The sequence below is a fragment of the Nerophis ophidion genome, linkage group LG16, assembly GCF_033978795.1.
Source record: "Nerophis ophidion isolate RoL-2023_Sa linkage group LG16, RoL_Noph_v1.0, whole genome shotgun sequence".
Lineage (NCBI taxonomy): Eukaryota > Metazoa > Chordata > Actinopteri > Syngnathiformes > Syngnathidae > Nerophis > Nerophis ophidion.
The window spans coordinates 37,609,554-37,633,358 of record NC_084626.1 but is presented as its reverse complement, the minus strand read 5'-3'; the positions used below and the strand labels follow the sequence as shown (position 1 = coordinate 37,633,358).

At 40.2% G+C, this 23,805-nt stretch overlaps 1 protein-coding gene across 3 annotated transcripts in view; it reads right to left on the bottom strand.

Moving 5' to 3' along the window:
- si:dkey-28n18.9 (sorting nexin-32) overlaps nucleotides 1–23,383 on the bottom strand; it is a 36,322-nt gene extending 12,939 nt beyond the window's left edge. For all 3 annotated transcript variants that reach the window (XM_061875138.1, XM_061875140.1, XM_061875139.1), the window contains exons 1-10: nucleotides 23,360–23,383; nucleotides 22,872–23,058; nucleotides 22,629–22,739; nucleotides 12,678–12,785; nucleotides 7,226–7,286; nucleotides 6,996–7,120; nucleotides 3,095–3,178; nucleotides 2,942–3,016; nucleotides 2,823–2,853; nucleotides 654–741 (exon numbers count right to left, since the gene is read on the bottom strand). In XM_061875138.1, coding sequence (XP_061731122.1) covers nucleotides 654–741; nucleotides 2,823–2,853; nucleotides 2,942–3,016; nucleotides 3,095–3,178; nucleotides 6,996–7,120; nucleotides 7,226–7,286; nucleotides 12,678–12,785; nucleotides 22,629–22,739; nucleotides 22,872–22,877 — 689 coding nt within the window. In that variant the 5' untranslated portion in view covers nucleotides 22,878–23,058; nucleotides 23,360–23,383. The remainder of the gene's footprint in view (nucleotides 1–653; nucleotides 742–2,822; nucleotides 2,854–2,941; nucleotides 3,017–3,094; nucleotides 3,179–6,995; nucleotides 7,121–7,225; nucleotides 7,287–12,677; nucleotides 12,786–22,628; nucleotides 22,740–22,871; nucleotides 23,059–23,359) is intronic.
- Between the last annotated feature and the right edge of the window lie 422 nt (nucleotides 23,384–23,805).

Here is a 23,805-nt window from a genome sequence, read left to right as displayed (position 1 = left end):
TTAATAAGAATCAGATTTATTGGCCGATGAATTTGACTTGTAGACTGTGCTCACTTGGTTCAACGCAAGAAAGAAAGAAAAACATGAGACTATGAGACAGCACAGTACGGTGACGGCCATTAACATGTTCCCTATTGATCAATATGTTGTATTTATTGATTAATCAAACAATGTTGCTGACAGTATTTAGTCATGTATTTATAACATCATTATTGAACAAGCAATCTATTGATCAATATTCTGTATTCATTAATTTATCAAACAATGTTTCTGACAGAACACACTACTGCACGTATTACTTCATTATTTAACTGGCTATTTATTTATCAATATTCTCTGTTTATTAATTCATCAATCAATGTTTCTTACAGTATTCACTCCTGTATGCCTTACTTAATTATTTAACAGCCTATGTATCTATCAATATTCAGTATTTATTAATTCATTAAATAATGTGTCTCTGAGGATTCACACTTGCATTTTATTATTTCATTGTTTGAAATATTTATCTATTACTATCAGTAACTGCTGAAACATTGAGAATTGGTATGGTAATAAAAATATTATGACCCTTGTTGTAGTGTTTGATTAAGAAAAAATAAACCATTACTATCATGTGATATACAGTAGGACTGAGAGCAGTGTGATCTTACTTGGAAAAAGCCGCTTTGTCAGGATCGTCTTCTGATTCCACGCACAAATGCAGGGAGGCTGCAAAGTGGCCACAGGCCACTGCTATTTCTGCACAACACATCAGATTATTATACATCTCAACTCATATCACAGTGTTATATTCCATAACACCATCCACAATTATCACTAGCAATGTTATATATAATGTTAAAATATCAACTTGGTGCCATACTTAGAGGTGGCTAAGAAGAATAATACAACATTTTTTAAATCATATTTTCGCAAAACAGTAGGTACATTACAATAAAAAAGCAAATTGTATTATTTTAGCTGCTTCACAGCTGACTCTGCTTCATTTATTCAAAACATAAAACCCAAAACCAGTGAAGTTGGCACGTTGTGTAAATCATAAATAAAAACAGAATACAATGATTTGCAAATCCTTTTCAACCTATATTGAATTGAATAGACTGCAAAGACAAGATACTTAACGTTCGAACTGGTGAACTTTGTTATTTTTTGCAAATATTAGCTCATTTGGATTTTGATGCCTGCAACATGTTTCAAAAAAGCAAAAAAAGACTGAGAAAGTTGAGGAATGTTCATCAAACACTTATTTGGAACATCCCACAGGTGAACAGGCAAATTGGGAACAGGTGAGTGCCACGATTGGGTATAAAAGCAGCTTCCATGAAATGCTCAGTCATTCACAAACAAGGATGGGGCCAGGTTCACCACTTTGTGAAAAAATGCGTGAGCAAATTGTCAAACAGTTTAAGAACAACATTTCTCAACGAGCTAATGCAAACAATTTAGGGATTTCACAATCTACGGTCCGTAATATCAAAAGGTTCAGAGAATCTGGAGAAATCACTCCACGTAAGCAACAAGGACAAAAACCAACATTGAATGCCCGTGACCTTCGATCCTTCAGGCGGTACTGCATCAAAAACCGACATCAGTGTGTAAAGAACATCACCACAATGGCTCAGGAACTTCAGAAACCCTGTCACTAACTACAGTTTGTCGCTACATCTGTAAGTGCAAGTTAAAGCTCCATTTATCAACAACTCCCAGAAACGCAGTCGGCTTTGCTGGGCCCGAGCTCATCTAAAATGGACTGATGCAAAGTGTAAAAGTGTTCTGTGGTCTGACAAGTCACATTTCAAATTGGTTTTGGAAAACTGTGGACGTCGTGTCCTCCGGACCAAAGAGGAAATATGTTATAGGTGCAAAGGTGTGTGTGTGTGTGTGCATGTGAATGACAGGAAGAAAAGCTCTGACTTGCTCAGGGAGTGGTTACTTGGCAACATCTACTGGTTTGTATGTATTGATCTCTAGACCAGAGGAGCCCAAATTGTTTTTCTGCCCAAAGCCACATACTGTAAAGAAATTATTTAAAATATAAATTAATTAATTTAAAGGATGCAAAGCGGGCACATTAATATTCGTAACTTGTTTTTTTAAATTGTATCTCTTATCTCTTATTATACACTTAACTATATTTATTTCTTTTTTTTTTCTTGTTGCCCTAATCTGCCTAATAATGTTTAATATCATGTCTCACGCATACTTTAATATACATATGATCTAATTTATTGTATATATTTTTTAAGTCATTTTTTTTTATATACAGAATATTTTCTGGTGGGACAAAAAAAAAAACATATATATATATATATATATATATATATATATATATATATATATATATATATATACGTGTGTATATATACTTTTCTATTTAAGTCAGTACAACAATATGTGATAGTGCTGTTATATAACAAATTCTATTGAAATGTAGATACTGTAAGCAATATTATTTTCTAAAACTGTGATATATTACAAGGGATGTTGAGTAAATAAGGATAATATGCCTGATTTTTTGTAAGTCCTTAATAAAATCGTATTTAGGACTTTTTATCCATTCATTAGAGAGGCAATTATGTTCTAAAATTTGTGTATTTGGAAGGCTGACATCAATGAGCTTTGCAGGGTCGTATGACCAATTAATGATTAGTTTCATTGCTATAAAAAGCCTTTTCTTTGCTCGCTTTGGAGCAAAACTAACTTTTACAAGTCTCTCTCTGTATGTCCGTGTTTTATCAAAATACCCTTGAAGACAAAAGTCAGACAGCAATACAATCAAATGTATGTTGTATCCACAATTTAGAGTGGCCTGTTCTTACTTTGCTCCGTCAGTACCACGTCCAGGAATTTCTGCAGGAAAGAACAAAAATATAAAAAGCATCAAAAGATAGAGCCGTGCATCGCGTTATTCGAGAAAAGAAGCAGGAGCTGGACTCGCCTCCATAGCATTCTTGGTGCCGCTGGTTAGAGCAAGGTTGACATCTCGTTTGGTTTGAAAGAACTCGTCCACATCCTGCAGACACATTCAGAGCACCGTCAAGACGCTCTCAGTGCAAATACTGCCGTTCTAGTACTTCTCAATGTTGACTACCTTGTGGCTTTCTTTCCTCATCTCTTCCACGGCTTGACTCAGTCGGTTGAAAATGGTTTTCCGCACTCGCTGTCGACCCGGCGGCTGTAAGTACACGCAGACACATTTCTCATACTCCGTCCATCCATCCCTTTTTCTACCGCGTGTTCCTTTTGGGGTCGCGGGTGGGTGCTGGAGCCTATTTCAGCTGCATTCAGGAGGAAGGCGTGTACACCCTGGACAAGTCGCCATCTCATCGCAGGGCCAATACAGATAGACAGACAACATTCCCACACTAGAGCCAATTTAGTGTTGCCAATCAACCTATCCCAAGTGCATGTTTTTAAAGTTAAAGTTAAAGTACCAATGATTGTCACTCACATACTAGATGTGGCAAAATTATTCTCTGCATTTGACCCATCACCCTTGATCACTCCCTTGGAGGTGAGGGGAGCAGTGGGCAGCAGCGGTGCCACGCCCGTGAATCATTTATGGCGATTTAACCCCCAATTCCATTCCTTAATGCTGAGTGCCAAGCAGGGAGGTAATGGGTCCCATTTTTATAGTCTTTGGTATAACTCGGCCGGGATTTGAACTCATGACCTACCGATCTCAGGGCGGACACTCTAACCACTAGTGAGGGTGGGAGGTAGCCGTAGTACCCGGAGAACACCCACGCAGTCACAGCAAGAACATGCAAACTCCACACTGAAAGATCCCGGGCCCGGGATGGAACTCAGGACTACTCAGGTCCTTCGTATTGTGAGGCACATGCACTAACCCCTGTAGCACCGTGCTGCCTATTTCTCATACATTTTTCCAAAATACTACCAATTGATAATGAAGATGTATGATGTCACTGTTGTTGACAATTTTTAATCCCGATTACAAATGCCGAAACTCCTATTGCTGACACTATATATTCTTAGTTCCCTGGTTGACAAGCGGTTAGCAGCAAATTATGTGTCTCCGTACACAACCTAGAGCAGTGGTTCTTAACCTGGGTTCGATCGAACCCTAGGGGTTCGGTGAGTCTTCCTCAGGGGTTCGGCGGAGCCAGTCAAGACACACCCGACTCATCCATAATTGCCAACCTTGAGACCTCCGAATTCAACGGATGAGGTGGGCAGGGTTTGGTGGTAGCGGGGGTGTATATTGTAGATCCCGGAAGAGTTAGTGCTGCAAGTGTTTCTGGGTATTCGTTCTGTTGTGTTACGGTGAGGATTTTCTCCCGAAATGTGTTTGTCATTCTTGTTTGGTGTGGGTTCACAGTGTGGTGCATATTTGTAACAGTGTTAAAGTTCTTTATACCGCCACCCTCAGTGTGACCTGTATGGCTGTTGACCAAGTATGCCTTGGATTCACTTATGTGTGTGTAAAAGCCACATAAATGACGTGAATGCGCCGACACGCCGTTTGTACAGAGGAAAAGCGGACGTGACGACAGGTTGTAGAGGACGCTAAAGGAGAATGGTTGCCCCGGGAGATTTTCGGGAGGGGCACTGAAATTCGGGATTCTCCCGGAAAAATCGGCACGGTTGGCAAGTAATGGCTCATCGTGTAAATAAAAACTTCTCCATATCGGCGTATCGTGGATACGGAAACTGCTGAAGTCACACTGATTTGCAGGTGTGTAATTTGTTGTGAGTTCATGCACAGTTCATTTTGTACACCAGGAAAAAAACCATATAACTTTGTCTTGAATTAGAAAAAAATAATAATAATTCACAAAGGAAGGGTTCGGTGAATGCGCGCATTAAACTTGTGGGGTTCGGAATCTCCAACAAGGTTAAGAACCACTGACCTAGAGCCACTCCCCTAAGCTAATAATAATCAACTCTATTATGGCAAATAAACTACATTTCCTAATATCTTAAGTATCAATATAAAGGATTATTATCACTGGAGGCTAAACATGTGACACACCAAGAGAAAGCTATGAGCCGGCGTGCTAATAGCTAAGGTAACGACTAAGCTTGCTTCAAACAATACCGATAAATAAGTGTTTGATAATGTTGCAGCAGAAAGTAAGCAGCCATTTGCAGGAAATTAACAAGAAGTGTATTAGGAATCTAGAGCAGGGGTCTTCAACTTTTAGGACAAAACCCCCCAAACTGATGGAGACATGGCACCATCTAATAAGTACGGCGGCTTCCGGCGACCCCCGGCCAGAGGTCCAGGGCACAGATAGCAGGGTGTCACGCCAAATTTCTTCCCCCTACACCTTCCCCCACACCCCCATTTACTTCCGGGTTCATGATTAATACAGACATTTTGTTAACGCTATATTACAAAAATACAGACGTTTTGTTAACGCTATATTATGAAAAAATAAATTAAAAAAAACAATTTACAAACACAAGCTATGGGATGACATAAGAGGAAATGTGAGGAAACGTGACCCCGCAAGTAAATGCGTCATCCCATAGCTTGTGTTTGTAAATTGTTTTTTTAATTAAATTTTTAATTTTTTATAATATAGCGTTAACAAAAGGTCTGTATTTTTTTTAATAATATAGTGTTATATTTTTATAATATAGCGTTAACAAAACGTCTGTATTAATCATGACCCCGGAAGTATATGGGGGGGAAGGTTTTTGAAGGGGGGAAGAAATTTGGCGTGACAAGGCCCATCAACATTTCCGCGTTCCTTATATTGTTGTATTAAACATCTTGTAACGCTTGTGCCTCTTCTGGCCGAGGGAGGGCTGGAGCCTACCCCAGCTGCACTCGGGCGAAAGGCAAGGTACACCCTGGACATGTCGCCACCTCATTGCTGAACTCACACTCATATCTCCACACTAGGGCAGTGGTTCTCAAATGGGGGTATGCGTACCCCTGGGGGTACTTGAAGGTATGCCAAGGGGTACGTGAGATTTTTAAAAAATATTCTAAAAATAGCAACAATTCAAAAATCCTTCATAAATATATTTATTGAATAATACTTCAACACAATATGAATGTAAATTCATAACCTGTGAAAAGAAATGCAACAATGCAATATTCGGTGTTGACAGCTAGATTTATTGTGGACATGTTCCATAAATATTGATGTTAAAGATTTCTTTTTTTGTGAAAAAATGTTTAGAATTAAGTTGATGAATCCAGATGGATCTCTATTACAATCCCCAAAGAGGGCACTTTAAGTTGATTACTTCTATGTGTAGAAATCTTTATTTATAATTGAATCACTTGTTTATTTTTCAACTTGTTTTTAGTTATTTTTATTTTTTTTTTTCCAAAGAGTTCAAAAAAGACCACTACAAATGTAGTTATATGTTATACAATTTAATAAATCAGAAACTGATGACCTAGTGCTGTATTTTACTTCTTTATCTCTTTTTTTCAACCAAAAATGATTTGCTATGATTAGGGGGTACTTGAATCAAAAACATTTTCACAGGGGGTACATCACTGAAAAAAGGTTGAGAACCACTGCACTTGGGCCAATTTAGTGTTGCCAGCCAGCCTTTATCTGTTGAAACTGTTCATAAATAAACATATATATGTTTTAAAAATGTTTTTTAAAATATTTGTCCTGTGTTAGATTCCTAATACAACCTAATAAAAGGCAAAATCATTCATTGATAAGAAAAAATATCAGTATCTGCGATACTGGCCCTGTATTGGTTTTAAATCGATACCACAATTTGCAGTATCACCCACCCCTAAAAGCCATATCTTGGCCTGTCACATGACAACCACTCTAAATAAAGAGATGAAGTTAAGTCAACCACAAAGTTTGCACATTTTAGGACATTTAAAAAGCAACATGCTAAGCTCCCCTGTTAAGAGGTGTTAGTAAAACAAGACAATCTGTTGAAATTTCACTCTAAAAGGCTTTTCGGGGTTGCAGGTAATACTGTACATACTAATTCACCACATACTAATTCACAGTGGCGGGAAAAAAAGCTCAACTCACTTCACAGCTGGTGAGAAAGCTCTCTAAATCTTTGTTTTTGCTGAGTATGCTATGTGCTGCCACCTGGTGGAGGAAGGTCTCTAGTGCAGCACAGTATGGCTGCAACTCCTCCAAAGCAAGGAAACCTGCAGCAGGAGAACCATTTGATCAAACTACTAAAAAAATGATGTTCAGCTGATTGGCTAAATTCATTTCTAAATTTAATATATGTTTAACAAAAGCGTGCTCACCCAGCTGTTTGACGACCTTAGCCGATGCATTCACCTGCGCCTTTGCAGGAAGAGGAGGAAACTAGGGGGGGGGGGAATAAGGGCACAATTTTACAAAGACTTATTGTTTGCCAAGACAATGTTGAATGCTTTCTATTGAATTCTTATTAAAAGGATTTTTTTTAATGAAAGTTGCAACAAGATAAAAAAAAGTACACATTTTCTGTGAATGATAAATCCTACACAACCACCCATTACACACAACGGTACCACTGTCCAGGAAGTGTTGCACAATGAAAGATACTTCCTAATATGATTCTGCTGCATTGACGTAAAAAACAGAAGAGTACTTACATTACGACAGGGGTCACCAACGCGGTGCCCGCGGGCACCAGGCAGCCCGTAAGGACCAGATGAGTCGCCCGCTGGCCTGTTCTAAAAATAGCTCAAATAACAGCACTTACCAGTGAGCTGCCTCTATTTTTTAAATTTTATTTATTTACTAGCAAGCTGGTCTCGCTTTGCTCGACATTTTTAATTCTAAGAGAGATAAAACTCAAATAGAATTTGAAAATCCAAGAAAATATTTTAAAGACTTGGTCTTCACTTGTTTAAATAAATTCATTTATTTTTTACTTTGCTTCTTATAACTTTCAGAAAGACAATTTTAGAGAAAAAATACAACCTTAAAAATTATTTTAAGATTTTTAAACACATGTACCTTTTTCAATTCCTTCCTCTTCTTTCCTGACAATTTAAATCAATGTTCAAGTAAATTTATTTTTTTGTTGTAAAGACTAATAAATACATTGTAATTTAATTCTTCATTTTAGCTTCTGTTTTTTCGACGAAGAATATTTGTGAAATATTTCTTCAAACTTATGATTAAAATTCAAAAAAATTATTCTGGCAAATCTAGAAAATCTGTAGAATCAAATTTAAATCTTATTTCAAAGTGGATTTCAACCTATTTCAACCCTATAGGGACGGCGTGGCGCAGTGGGAGAGTGGCCGTGTGCAACCCAAGGGTCACTGGTTCAAATCCCACCTAGGACCAACCTCGTCACGTCCGTTGTGTCCTGAGCAAGACACTTCACCCTTGCTCCTGATGGGTGCTGGTTGGCGCCTTGCATGGCAGCTCCCTCCATCAGTGTGTGAATGTGTGTGTGAATGGGTAAATGTGGAAGTAGTGTCAAAGCGCTTTGAGTACCTTGAAGGTAGAAAAGCGCTATACAAGTACAACCCATTTATTTATTTATTTATTCAAAACATGTCATCAAAGTTCTAAAATGTATCTTATTTAGGAAAAATCACTAATGATGTTCCATAAATTATTTTTTTTATTTTTTCAAAAAGATTCAAATTAGTTAGTTTTTCTCTTCATTTTTTTCGGTTGAATTTTGTATTTTAAAGAGTCGAAATTGAAGATAAACTATGATTCAAAATTAAATTTTCATTTTTTTTCGTATTTTCTCCTCTTTTAAACCGTTCAATTAAGTGTTTTTTAATCATTTATTCTGTACAAAAAACCTTCCGTAAAAGGAAAAAAATGTACGACGGAATGACAGACAGAAATACCCATTTTTTATATATATATATATATATATATATATATATATATATATATATATATATATATATTTATATATATCGCCATCGTGCCCCGGAGATGGGGCACGATGGCGAGCGCCTGGTGGCCGGGCCTGTTCCCATGGGGCCCGGCCGGGCACAGCCCGAAGAGGCAACGTGGGTCACCCCTCCAATGGGCTCACCACCCATAGCAGGGGCCATAGAGGTCGGGTGCATTGTGAGCTGGGCGACAGCCGAAGGCAGGGCACTTGGCGGTCCGATCCTCGGCTACAGAAGCTAGCTCTTGCGATGTGGAACGTCACGTCACTGGGGGGGAAAGAGCCTGAGCTAGTGCGCGAAGTCGAGAAATTCCGGCTGGGTATAGTCGGACTCACTTCGACGCACAGCAAGGGCTCTGGAACCACTTCTCTCGAGAGGGATTGGACCCTCTTCCACTCTGGCGTTGCCGGCAGTGAGAGGCGACGGGCTGGGGTGGCAATTCTTGTTCCCCCCGGCTCAAAGCCTGTACGTTGGAGTTCAACCCGGTGGACGAAAGGTTAGCCTCCTTCCGCCTTCGGGTGGGGGGACGGGTCCTGACTGTTGTTTGTGCTTATGCACCAAACAGCAGTTCAGAGTACCCACCCTTTTTGGGAACACTCGAGGGAGTACTGGAAAGTGATCCCCCAGGTGATTCCCTTGTCCTACAGGGAGACTTCAACGCTCACGTTGGCAACGACAGTGAAACCTGGAGAGGCGTGATTGGGAAGAATGGCCGCCCGGATCTGAACCCGAGTGGTGTTTTGTTATTGGACTTTTGTGCTCGTCACAGTTTGTCCATAACAAACACCATGTTCAAACATAAGGGTGTCCATATGTGCACTTGGCACCAGGACACCCTAGGCCGCAGTTCCATGATCGACTTTGTAGTTGTGTCATCGGATTTGCGGCCTCATGTTTTGGACACTCGGGTGAAGAGAGGGGCGGAGCTTTCTACCGATCACCACCTGGTGGTGAGTTGGCTGCGATGGTGGGGGAGGATGCCGGACAGACCTGGGAGGCCCAAACGCATTGTGAGGGTCTGCTGGGAACGTCTGGCAGAGTCTCCTGTCAGACAAAGTTTCAATTCCCACCTCCGGAAGAACTTTGAACATGTCACGAGGGAGGTGCTGGACATTGAGTCCGAGTGGACCATGTTCCGCACCTCTATTGTCGAGGCGGCAGATCGGAGCTGTGGCCGCAAGGTAGTTGGTGCCTGTCGGGGCGGCAATCCTAAAACCCCTTGGTGGGCACCAGCGGTGAGGGATGCCGTCAAGCTGAAGAAGGAGTCCTATCGGGTCCTTTTGGCTCATAGGACTCTGGAGGCAGTGGACAGGTACCGACAGGCCAAGCGGTGTGCAGCTTCAGCGGTCGCGGAGGCAAAAACTCGGACATGGGAAGAGTTCGGGGAAGCCATGGAAAACGACTTCCGGACGGCTTCGAAGCGATTCTGGACCACCGTCCGCCGCCTCAGAAGGGGAAGCAGTGCACTATCTACACCGTGTATGGTGCGGATGGTGTTCTGCTGACCTCGACTGCGGATGTTGTGGATATGTGGAAGGAATACTTCGAAGACCTCCTCAATCCCACCAACACGTCTTCCTATGAGGAAGCAGTGCCTGGGGAATCTGTCGTGGACTCTCCTATTTCTGGGGCTGAGGTCGCTGAGGTAGTTAAAAAGCTCCTCGGTGGCAAGGCCCCAGGGGTGGACGAGATCCGCCCGGAGTTCCTTAAGGCTCTGGATGCTGTGGGGCTGTCTTGGTTGACAAGACTTTGCAGCATCGCGTGGACATCGGGGGCGGTACCTCTGGATTGGCAGACCGGGGTGGTGGTTCCTCTCTTTAAGAAGGGGGACCGGAGGGTGTGTTCCAACTATCGTGGGATCACACTCCTCAGCCTTCCCGGTAAGGTTTATTCAGGTGTACTGGAGAGGAGGCTACGTCGGATAGTCGAACTTCGGATTCAGGAGGAACAGTGTGGTTTTCGTCCTGGTCGTGGAACTGTGGACCAGCTCTATACTCTCGGCAGGGTTCTTGAGGGTGCATGGGAGTTTGCCCAACCAGTCTACATGTGCTTTGTGGACTTGGAGAAGGCATTCGACCGTGTCCCTCGGGAAGTCCTGTGGGGAGTGCTCAGAGAGTATGGGGTATCGGACTGTCTTATTGTGGCGGTCCGTTCCCTGTACGATCAGTGCCAGAGCTTGGTCCGCATTGCCGGCAGTAAGTCGAACACATTTCCAGTGAGGGTTGGACTCCACCAAGGCTGTCCTTTGTCACCGATTCTGTTCATAACTTTTATGGACAGAATTTCTAGGCGCAGTCAAGGCATTGAGGGGTTCCGGTTTGGTAACCGCAGGATTAGGTCTCTGCTTTTTGCAGATGATGTGGTCCTGATGGCTTCATCTGACCGTGATCTTCAGCTCTCGCTGGATCGGTTCGCAGCCGAGTGTGAAGCGACCGGAATGAGAATCAGCACCTCCAAGTCCGAGTCCATGGTTCTCGCCGGAAAAGGGTGGAGTGCCATCTCCGGGTTGGGGAGGAGACCCTGCCCCAAGTGGAGGAGTTCAAGTACCTAGGAGTCTTGTTCACGAGTGAGGGAAGAGTGGATCGTGAGATCGACAGGCGGATCGGTGCGGCGTCTTCAGTAATGCGGACGTTGTACCGATCCGTTGTGGTGAAGAAGGAGCTGAGCCGGAAGGCAAAGCTCTCAATTTACCGGTCGATCTACGTTCCCATCCTCACCTATGGTCATGAGCTTTGGGTCATGACCGAAAGGATAAGATCACGGGTACAAGCGGCCGAAATGAGTTTCCTCCGCCGTGTGGCGGGGCTCTCCCTTAGAGATAGGGTGAGAAGCTCTGCCATCCGGGAGGGACTCAAAGTAAAGCCGCTGCTCCTTCACATCGAGAGAAGCCAGATGAGGTGGTTCGGGCATCTGGTCAGGATGCCACCCGAACGCCTCCCTAGGGAGGTGTTTAGGGCACGTCCAACCGGTAGGAGGCCACGGGGAAGACCCAGGACACGTTGGGAAGACTATGTCTCCCGGCTGGCCTGGGAACGCCTCGGGATCCCCCGGGAAGAGCTAGACGAAGTGGCTGGGGAGAGGGAAGTCTGGGTTTCCCTGCTTAGGCTGTTGCCCCCGCGACCCGACCTGGGATAAGCGGAAGATGATGGATGGATGGATATATATATATATATATATATATATATATATATATATATATATATATATATATATATATATATATATATATATATATATATATATATATATATATATATATATATATATTTATATATCTAGATATATATATACATATATATATATATATATATATATATATTTATATATCTAGATATATATATACATATATATATATATATATACATATATATATAAATTAATGGTAAATTGAGCAAATTGGCTATTTCTGGCAATTTATTTAAGTGTGTATCAAACTGGTAGCCCTTCGCATTAATCAGTACCCAAGAAGTAGCTCTTGGTTTCAAAAAGGTTGGTGACCCCTGCATTACGAGTACGTAGCTGACAAACTGTCTTGATTGTAATTGGTGCCAGAGCTTGTTATCTCTCCACAACTATCTAAATTAAAGTTAAAGAACCACTGATATAGTCACACACACACACTAGGTGTGGCGAAATTACCCTCTGCATTTGACCTATCCCCTTGTTGCACCCCTGGGATGTGAGGGTAGCAGTGAGCAGCAGCGGTGGCCGCGCTCGGGTGTCATTTTGGTGATTTAACCCCCAATTCCAACCCTTGATGCTGAGTATCTAATCTGCAGTAGTCCTGATACAGTACGGAGAAATGTGTCAAAAGATTAGGAATAAATTCAGCAAAAGTACTGACTATGACCCCTTGTATTCCGGGGACACCTTCCTGTGTGAACAGGTGCTGCTGCAGCCATTCAAAGTCCTCATAGGTCCGGTACACGTGGTACTCCCCGGTTCCAGACAACTGCCCAAGACAGGAGAGAGAAATGTGAGCATTGACAGAAAGATGTTTACATTACACGTGAATGTAAAGACAGAAGTTGACACTGCATGTTATATTCCAGACATATGTTGACATTACATGTGAATGAATACCAGAATTGTACATTATGTGTGAATTACTAGACAGATGTTTGCAGTCTGTGTGAATAGATGGACAGACGTCGACATTGCACAATATATGGCAGACAGCATTTGGCACTACATGTGAATGGATTACCAGAAGTTTATACTATGCGTGAATGGATATACAGATGTTTACATTGTGTGTGATGGATAGACAGAGACTGACATTGTATGTAATATGTGCAGTATAGACAGACGTTTACATTATTTGTGAATGGGCGCTAGAGGTTTATAGGGACGCCGGATGTGTGAATGGATAGTCCATCCATCCATTTTCTACCGCTTGTCGAAAGCAGAAGGTGGGCTACACCCTGGACAAGTCGCCACCTCATCGCAGGGTCTGAATGGATAGTCAGGTATCTAAATTAAGTTTGAATGTGACAGAGGTTAACAATTGTGTGTTATTCGTGAAGACAGATGTTGACATTATATGTGAATGGATAGACAGATGTTAAAACTGTGTGTGCATAGTTTGGATTAAGTGCAAATAAGTAGGCAGATGTTTACATAGTGTACAACTGGATGGGGAGGTATATACATGTGAATGGATAGACAGAAGTTTCCATTACACGTGAATGGCAAGACAAAAGTTGACACTGCATGTTATATTCCAGACATATGTTGGCATTACATGTCATATATATTATGTGTGTGAATTACTAGACATATGTTTGCAGTGTGTGTGAATAGATAGACAGAAGTTGACATCGCACAATATATGGCAGACGGCATTTGGCATTACATGTGAATGGATGCCAGAAGTTTATATTTTGCGTGAATGGATATACAGATGTTTACATTGTGTGTGATGGATAGATGGCTAGACAGAGACTGACATTGTGTGTTATATGTGAAGTATGGACCGATGTTTACATTTTTTGTGAATTGACGCCACTGGTTTATATGGACCCCAGATGTGTGAATGGATTGTCAGATTTTACATTAAGATTGAATGTGACAGAGGTTAACAATTGCATGTTATTCGTGAAGACAGGTGTTGACATAACAGATGTTAAAACTGAGTGTGCATAGTTTGGAGGATTAAGTGCAAATAAGTAGGCAGATAGTGTATAACTGGATGGGGAGATATACACATGTGAATGGATAGACAGATGCGTGCATTATATGTAAATGAACAGCAGACATTATGAGAAGATGAATACAGATCTTACAGATCTCGTGAATGGATAGACGGATGTTTAAACTGTGAGTGAAAGGACAGATGTTGAAATTATGTATGACCAGTGAGGTAGATGTTCTTGTTATGCGTGAACTGATAGACAAATGTTTACATTGTAAAGAGATATTTAGATTTTTTTTACATCTTGTGTATATAGTTACAGTATTTGTATTTTGGATGAACGGACAGACATAAATATTTACACGATTGTAAATGAACAAAATATGTCTAGAAAATGGGTGAATAGATGGACAGATGTTCACGTTATGTGTCAATAGCTCAACAGATGTTGAAACTATTGTGTGAATTGATAGGTTTTTGCGATACGTTTGAATGGATGGACAGACATTAACATGATGTGTGAATAGACAGACAGATGATGACATTTCCAGTGACTGAATGGAGAGATGCTCCTCTTTTGTGTAAACGATTAGACCCAAGTTTACCTTATGTAATGTGTAACTGGAAACTGCAAGTTCACACTGTGTGCGAACGGAAAGACAGGTGCCTACATTATATGTAACTCGAGAGAGCGAACACAGACGTTTAAATTCTGTGTGAAGGGATAGACAGATGTTCAATAGGAATTGCATTTTACAGTAGAAAACATTCATTAGTAATTTGTCCTATATGTTTGTATTTGAAATATTGTTCTTTGGAATCCACAACTTTTCGTGTCTGAAGGTTTTGAGGGAAGACAAAAACAATGGAGCCTTTATTATTTTGCCTCCCAGTTAAAATTTAGCCTTGACTACCGGCCTGCACAACCTGCAGGTAGTTGGAGTGGCAGTGCAGACCGCTCCTTGCACAAACTCAACACATTATTTATATCCAGATGTTTGTTAAGCAGACATATATATCTGACAAGTGAAGAGGACTTTAGCTGATATTTGACTTTACCTTATTTAACTTCACTGTAAAAACAAATATGTGGATTTTACAATAAAAAAACAGCTCAGTTGCTTTTTCCCCCACCCCACCAAATTTCTGTAAATGACAAAAAGGTACCATTGTTATTTTTACGGTAAAATTCTGGTTTCTACAGTTTTTTTTACTCAAAAATCCACAGTCGTTTTCACAGTGCATGTATGAAAAAACGGTTCCATTAGTTCTGGCAATTTAGCTGCCAGTTTTTGATCATAAAATTGACAGACTTTTTTACAGTGTCCTACTGTAACTGGAGAAACGATACCACTGTTATTTTTACAGTAAAAATTTGGCGACTGAACTGCCAGTTTTTTTACTGTAAAATCTACGATTGTTGTTTTTACAGTGCTTTACTGCAAATGATTAAAAAGTAAACTTTTATTTTTACAGTAAAAAACGGTACCATTGTTATTTTTACAGTAAAATTCTAGCTACTGAAATGCCTTTCCATACTATTGTTATTGTAAATGGAAAACTATCTACGTGTGAAATATTGGTAACGCGATACCAGATCTTTATGCTTTAAAATCGATTCTCAAATCTAAATATCAATATTTTTGATACTTTAGTTCAGGGGTGTACAAACCTTTTCCACCAATGGCCAAGTATTGAAAAGTCAAAGTATGTGGTGGTCAGTGATATATGTTTATTTAAAAAAAAAAATCCTAAAAATATATATTGTGTCAACTATGTATTATTAGTTAGAACATTTCAGCTTTTTCTCATTACATCCCATTTTTTTTGTCTTTTTTCTTGCATTTTTACAATAGTTTTTCCCCCATGTATATATGTACAATAAAAATAACAATAAAAACGCGATTCTAACTGCATAACCTAGTGTGTCAAAAATTCTGCCTGTACGAAAATATTATTGTTCGTGTTTATTATGGTTGTTATAATTTTTCAAATTAATTCATAAGTTAGTAGTATTTTATTTTTTAACTTGCTAACTAACTAACCATTGTCACGACTTGGACTTTGGGATAGTTTGTTTTTCCAACGCAAAGGGAAATTGGCACAAGCCAGACGTGAATGTGAGTACATTTTTATTTATACTAACCAAAAGGCGAACAAAAGAATCAAAACAAAAGGCGCGCACGAGGGCAGAGAACAAACTTAACTAGACAACAAAAACTAGCACTATGGCATGACTATAGCAACAAACAAACAAAACTCAACAACTGTGACATAACAAAACTCAAAAACTTATGTGGCATGAGCGGGAGGGAAACTAGGCAAGTCATGGCATGAAAGGAGTTGAGGGATACGAAGTTGCCAGGCCCACTACCTGGTAACTGTGGCTTAAATAATAGCTATGATAATTAACAACAGGTGTGAGAACTGAGGACAGGGGCGTGACTTGAAGACAAGGTGGAAACTAATGAGTTGCTATGGAGATAAGAGAAACAAGGAAGTGCAAAAGCGGGAAACAAGTGTCCAAAAAATAACCAAACATGACAAAAACGAAACATGATCTCATGGGCGTGACAACTATATATATTAATTGTATTTTAAGACCCTCTACTATTTTGGATCAAGTGTCTAAACTTTTTCCACTGTGGACCGCATACTGAAAAGTTAAGTATGTGTTGAGATCCGATTTTCGGTTCTCCACATATTCTTGTTTATATTTTCCATGTTTGTATCATTCTGTTGTTTGACGTCTTTATTTCCTGTTAGTCTGTCACCATGGTAGCTCATTAGTTCACCTGTCCCTTGTTATCTACGCACACCTGTTTCTTCTAATCACCTCCCTTATTTAAGCTCGCCCCTTTTCGTTATTCATTCTGGGTTCCTAATTTGCCTACGTGCAACAGAGACGACTACTTATTGATATATTCATGCTAGCTTTCATGCTACACTTATTCTTTTGTCTTAGCTCTCATGCTATTGTGTTGTTTACCTTTTGTGCCTACGTGCCAAGTTTTAGTTTAGCTATTTGTCTTCCTAGCCATCCATGCTAGCGCTTTTGTTTGCCTTTGTGCTTATATCCAGTATTTTTGTTCTTTGGCACTTTTTGTTACTTAATAAATTCATTATAACTTACCTTACGCTGTGTTCATTGTCGACACATCCCTGGAAGATCCAACTCGGCAACAACATGCCTCGAAGTCGTTTCAGTATGGTGGGGAGTGGGGACAATTTGATATTTTTTTTATTTAAAAAAAATGCAGAAACAGTCATTAGACTTTATATGGTTAAAGACAGATTTTTTTAAATATATGACAAAGTATATTAGTATTAGTTTAAAATGTTCAGCTTTTTCTTATTACATTTTGAATCGTTGCTCTTTTTTCTTACAGTTTTACTGTTGTTTTTGTAACAGATACAGTATGTTATTATTTGAAAATACACAACTTTTGAAGTTTTAGTAGACACGCTAGGTCAGACATGGGCAAACTACGGCCCGTTAGGCTTTTTAATCCGGCCCGCCGAACTTGTCCAAATTATAGTAAAAACCTCCTTTTTTTCCCCTTTCCCTGCAATGCCCACGTTTCCCCAATAGATGGCGCACTCAAAACACATTGACCGTTGTTGGAGTGGCGCGTATTTGTCTTTATTTCACTTTAATTTTCTCTTCGTTTCACGTCCCCATTAAGCCCTTCTGTAAAAATGACCGGACCAAAGAGAAGGAAAGTGGACAGCGAATGCCGAGTGTTTAATAAGGAGTGGTCAACAAAATACTTTTTCACTGAAGTCCGATCAACGGCTGTATGTCTGATATGCCAAGAAGCTGTTGCGGTTTTCAAAGAGTACAATATCAGCCGTCACTTTGCCACGAAGCATGCAAACTATGCTAGCAAGCAGTCAACACAAGAACGGGCGGCTACTGCTCAGAGGTTGGCAGCTAATTTACAGAGTCAACAGAACTTTTTTCACCGACAAACTGCAATTCAAGAGTCAAGTACCAAGGCAAGTTATTTGCTGGCATTCAAATTAGCAAAGGCTAGCAAGCCTTTTTCCGAAGGCGAGTTTTTGAAAGAGTGCATGGTAGAGACAGCAGGTCTCTTGTGTCCGGAGAGCAAAGCCAAGTTTGAAAAAATCAGTTTAGCACGCAGGACAGTGACTCGCCGCGTGGAACTGATTGACGAAGATATAGTCAGCGAGTTAAACAAAAAGGCGGAGTCATTTAAGTTATATTCACTAGCACTGGATGAAAGTAACGACATAAAAGACACTACTCAGCTCCTAATTTTTATTCGGGGGATTAACAACAGTTTTGAGATAACGGAGGAGCTTTTGAGCATGGAATCACTGAAAGGGAAAACGTGAAGAGAGGACTTATATGAACAGGTGTCTGCTGTCATCGAGAGAATGAAGCTACCTTGGAGTAAACTTGCCAATGTCACCACGGATGGATCGCCAAATTTAACTGGAAAAAACATCGGGCAGCTAACTCCAGACTTTGATGCACTGGCAAAAAAGGGAGACCAACAACACTGTTCCCACTGAAATGGTGAGTTTTTCTGCTGTGTTATGAAAAAAATCATATGGAAAGTTTAAAAGTGCGTCTTTTAATTAAGAGCAATGCGCATTTACGCACAGCAGCGGTACAGTAGCTTAATTAATACGCCGCACATCGCTCTTAATTTAAATTTAAATTTTCAGCTGCAGGTAGGATATTTAATACAGCCTATGTCTGTGTGCTTGGCAACGATACACGTGTACTGTTTGCGCTTGAAGGCGAGGGCGTCTGTGGCGAGTTTGTAGAGCGCGCGGTCAGGACAATCCATCCATGATTTTGCGGAGTTTAACACAAGTAAATATTATTGATCTTGAGTATTTTGTTGTGTAATAATATGTTTTGAATGTTGAAAGTGATTCCATTTTCAATAAATGTTGATTTCATTAACTTTGCACCTTCGATTGAAACTTATTAAAAACAGACGCAATCTTAATAAATCACAGTGCGTATGTTATTTTAATCTATTTACATTTCCTTCTCACAGTATCTGCGAAATAGTATGTAAATGCCATATCTTGCATATTCCTTGAGACAAATTTATTAACTGATAAGGGCTATTTTTCACATTTGAAAGACAGTTAATAAATTGGGTTGTAGTGTTCTTACTGTGCTATGAGGTTTGCACACACTACATTTAATGCTTTAGTATATCCGGCCCAAACACTCCCTCCAAATGCACCTGTATATATATATGTATATATATATATAATTTTAAAATCCATTGTGGCCCGCGAGTCAAAAAGTTTGCCCAGCCCTGCGCTAGGTATATTTGAACAAAGTATCGGCTTGGTATCGCCAATACCAGCCTGAAGTTGACTTGGTATCGGATTAGAAAAAATCAGTGGTATTGCACATCACTAGGAAAAACTATACACTTTTGTATGTATAGTAAAATTATGGTGACAGAGCTGCCAGTTTTTGTCCGTAAAATCTACAGTCCATTTTACAGTGCATTATTGTAAATCAGGGGTCTCAAACTTAATTTACCCGGGGGCCACTGGATGCAGAGTCTGGGTGAGGCTGGGCCGCAAGAAAAGATTTCTTTAAAAAAATGTTGCATACACCTCAGCATGTGTAGTTGTGTAATGACGTTTCAAATTGTATTCCTTGTGCACCGCAACTTTCTCTGTGCAAATAAGACACGTCAGGGTGCCCCTGTGCTCAGGGGCGCCGCTATGGATTTTGGGCCCCATGAAAAGAATCTTTACAGGGCCCCCAACACAGTGGCAACATTTTTTGATGCTATTTTACATACATTTATGCATTTTAATGGTATTTTTGACTATCATTACCATATTTTTGAAAGAAGAACAGCATCACAATTTCATCATCATTAGGGGCCTCTCTGGGCCCCCCTCCATCATGGGCCCCTAGAATCCGTCACCTTTATCCGCGACCCGAGCTGCCATTTTTTTACCGTAAAATCTATAGCCGTTGTCCTTACAGTGCATTATTGTAAATGGAAAAACGTTTCCAATGTTATTTCTATGGGTGGAATTCTGTCAACATAGCTGCCAGTACATTACCGTAAATTTTACGGTAATTAAAATAAAAATGACAGTTGATTTCACGGTGTAAAATCACCTGACATTTTTATTTTACATGGTAACAAGACTAGGGATCTGCAACCTTTACTATCACTCCTCTGCAAAACAAAACACGGCTTTTTTAATATTTTTATTTTACAGGCATTGGAATTCAGCTTTCTATTTTCTTCTGAGGTGCTTCTTTTTTGGGACATATTTATGGTCGGCTTACCACACACACACACACACGCACACACGCTGGCTCCTCCTCCCTTTTGCTTGTTCCTTCTCGCGCTCATCCAATCACCAGGCAGAACTCCACCTGTACTCATTCACGACCTCACAGAACCGTAAATCAGAGAACTATTTTTAAAAATGCACATTTCCTCCTCTATGTCTGTCAGTCCATTCAAACATACTGCTAACCGGGGGGTCAGCAACCCGCGGCTCTTGAGCCGCATGCAGCTCTTAAGTGCCGTCCTAGTGGCTCCCTGGAGCAGTTTTAAAAAAGGATTGAAAATGAAAAACAAATGAGGGGGGATCATTCTTTTTGTGATATTATGTTTTTTTGTTTGAGGACAAACATGACACAAACCTTCCCAATTGTTAGAAAGCCCACTGCTTATGCTTCACTGATGAGAGTATTTGGTGAACTTAGTTTTGTCCTACTAATTTTGGCGGTTCTTGAACTCACCACCATGCGACGCAACAGTTAGTTCACATGTAAAATCTTCCACTCCTTCTTTGTCTCATTTTGTCCACTAAAAGTTTCATACTGAGCGTGAATGTACAAAGGTGCGCTTTGTTGATGTTATTGACTTGTTGGAGTGCTAATCAGGCATATTTGGTCAGTGCATGACTGCAAGCTAATCAATTCTAACATGCTATTTAGGCTCACTGTATGTACATATTGCATCATTATGTCTCATTTGTAGGTGTATTTTAGCTCATTTAATTCCCTTTACATTTATCCTCTGTTTATAATTTAGTGTTGCATGTCTCATTAAAGTTAAAACTTAAAGTATCCATGATTGTCACACACACATGAGGTGTGGCAAAATAATTTTCTGCATTTGACCCATAACCCCTGATCACCCCATAGGAGGTGAGGGGAGCAGTGAGCAGCAGCGGTGGCCGCGCCCGGGAATCAATTTTTGTGATTTAACCCCCAATTCCAACCGTTGATGCTGAGTGCCAAGCAGGGAGGTAATTGTTCCCATTTTTATAGTCTTTGGTATGACTCGGACGGGGTTTTGTACTCATGACCTACCGGTCTCATGACACATTATCTCTTATTTGCATTTCAGATAGTTGTTTGTGTGTCATGTTGTTCTACAGCACAGCAAACATTACCTAGCCTGCCAAAGATTGCAATGAAACTGCTGTTTCCTTTAACTTGGTGACACACATCTATACCTTTGGCCATTAAAAGCCAGTCATTTCCGAGGAGTTATCTCACCTACTGAGTAGCCTCTGATTTACTACTGTTTTCTAATGTTGTAAAAATGTGTAGAATAAATATCAAATTTCAATATTTCTGTCAATGAAGATTTGCTTCAGCCTGCGACACATAGTCATTTTGATAGTAGGATAATATAACTAATATAGACACTTACATCATGTGTTGTCTTCATTATATCATTTACAGTGGGGCAAAAAAGTATTTATTCAGCCACCGATTTTGCAAGTTCTCCCACTTAAAGTGATGACAGAGGTAAGCATGATGTTTCCACCCCCATGCTTCACAGTAGGTGTGGTGTTCTTGGGATGCAACTCAGTATTCTTCTTTCCCCAAACAGGACCAGTTAGGTTTATACCAAAATGTTCTATTTTGGTTTCATCTGACCACATGACATTCTCCCAATACTCTGCTGTATCATCCATATATCCATTTTGGTATAAACTCAACTAGTGGTGTTTGGAGGAAGAAGAATACTCAGTTGCATCCCAAGAACACCACACCTACTGTGAAGCATGGGGGTGGAAACATCATACTTTGGGGCTGTTTTTCTGAAAAGGGGGACAGGATGATTGATCTGTGTTAAGGAAAGAATGAATGGGCCCATGTATCGTGAGATTGTGAGCCAAAACCTCCTTCCATCAGTGAGAGCTTTGAATGGTTGACCAAATACTTATTTTTCACTATAATTTACAAATAAATTCTTTAAAATTCCTACAATGTGAATTCCTGGATTTTTTTTCCCCCACATTCTGTCTCTCACAGTTGAAGTGTACCTATGATGAAAATTACAGACCTCTGTCATCATTTTAAGTGGGAGAACTTGCACAATCAGTGGCTGACTAAATACTTTTTTGCCCCACTGTATTTAAAACTTTTAAAGTCATTTTGATAGTGGGCTATTATAGCTAATATAGACACTTACGTCATGTATTGCCTTCATTATAAGATGGCTTTTCATTTTTTGCGGCTCCAGACAGATTTGTTTTTTTGTACTTTTTGGTCCAATATGGCTCTTTCAACGTTTTTGGTTGCAGACCCCTGTGCTAACCTATGTGGGATTTAATGATAGTCCCATTACATTTGAACATCTCCATTGTTATTGATGCATCGATTTTTCTTACTTTTTGAGACACAATCAGAAAGTTAAGTCCATCGCCGTCCTTTAGCACCTCTGTAACCTTCACGGTATGACCATGAACACTCAGACAAGGCGCCTCTTCTTGCACCTCTTCCTGTAAAATCAAATATAACATCAGGTGCAGAGTGAATCAATAACACTCGTCTATGGATGCACGGCCTTGTGGCAATGGCTGTCACATGACTGTCAGAGCTCACCATAACAAAACATTTACAGGAACACTCACCATCATTGTCAATGGTCTTGTCTTCTGCTTCGGAAGAATGTCTTAATGCGTTGATGAAAATGCAATGAAAAAATATTTTTTTCCGTGCTCGGGCTGCAACTGCTGGGAAGGCACAGGATATCCTTTGGGTCAAAGTGCACGCTGCCTTGATGAGAGACGGAGTACAACTCCACCAAATCCTAAAGTGCTGGCCAAGGGGAAAGAAAGAGGAGTAAATTGTGCGTTAGTCAGTAACTTTAGACACGCCCACACAGGAAAAAGGGGGCATGGCGGCCCAATCAGTGACCTGAAAAGAAGCGTTGAATTTACAAGATATCCAATAAAAGAGGCAGCACACACACATCCGAGATTCTAAAGATACAACAGCACAGTTATATGGGGCTTTATTATGAAACACTAGCAAATATACACCAAAAATAAAACACTAGTCATTAATTTAATTTCCTATTGACATAAACTTCCAGGCCAGTAGAAGTGAATCTCCTCACCAAAAATATCATCATATACGTTTTCAAACATGTCCGAAAACGAGGAGAAAAAGCTTGTTTGCGGACCCCAAGGAGGCCTCGTTTTTCAGGAAGGCGTCAGTGCCGAACGTATTATAAAGCCTCCTCTTTCCTTGCCAGTGAGCACTGTGTACGCTGGGGACAAAGAGGAAGAAACATTTTAAATGTTTAGAAGCTCTGACTTCCCCAAATGGTTGCCGTACCAACCAGCATACATTTTTGTTTTTACTTATGCCGTCAATTTTTTTTAAAAGGTAGAAAGTGAGTGTTTAATCAGGAGTTCAGGCAGTTTTTTGTAACATACTCACATATAGAAGATACACCATATGACATTTGTATTCATCTACTTGTCTTTGAATCTCAGTAAAACTAAAATAATGTTATTTGGTAACAGTAGTGGAGAAAGTCAAACACAGATACAAATAGAG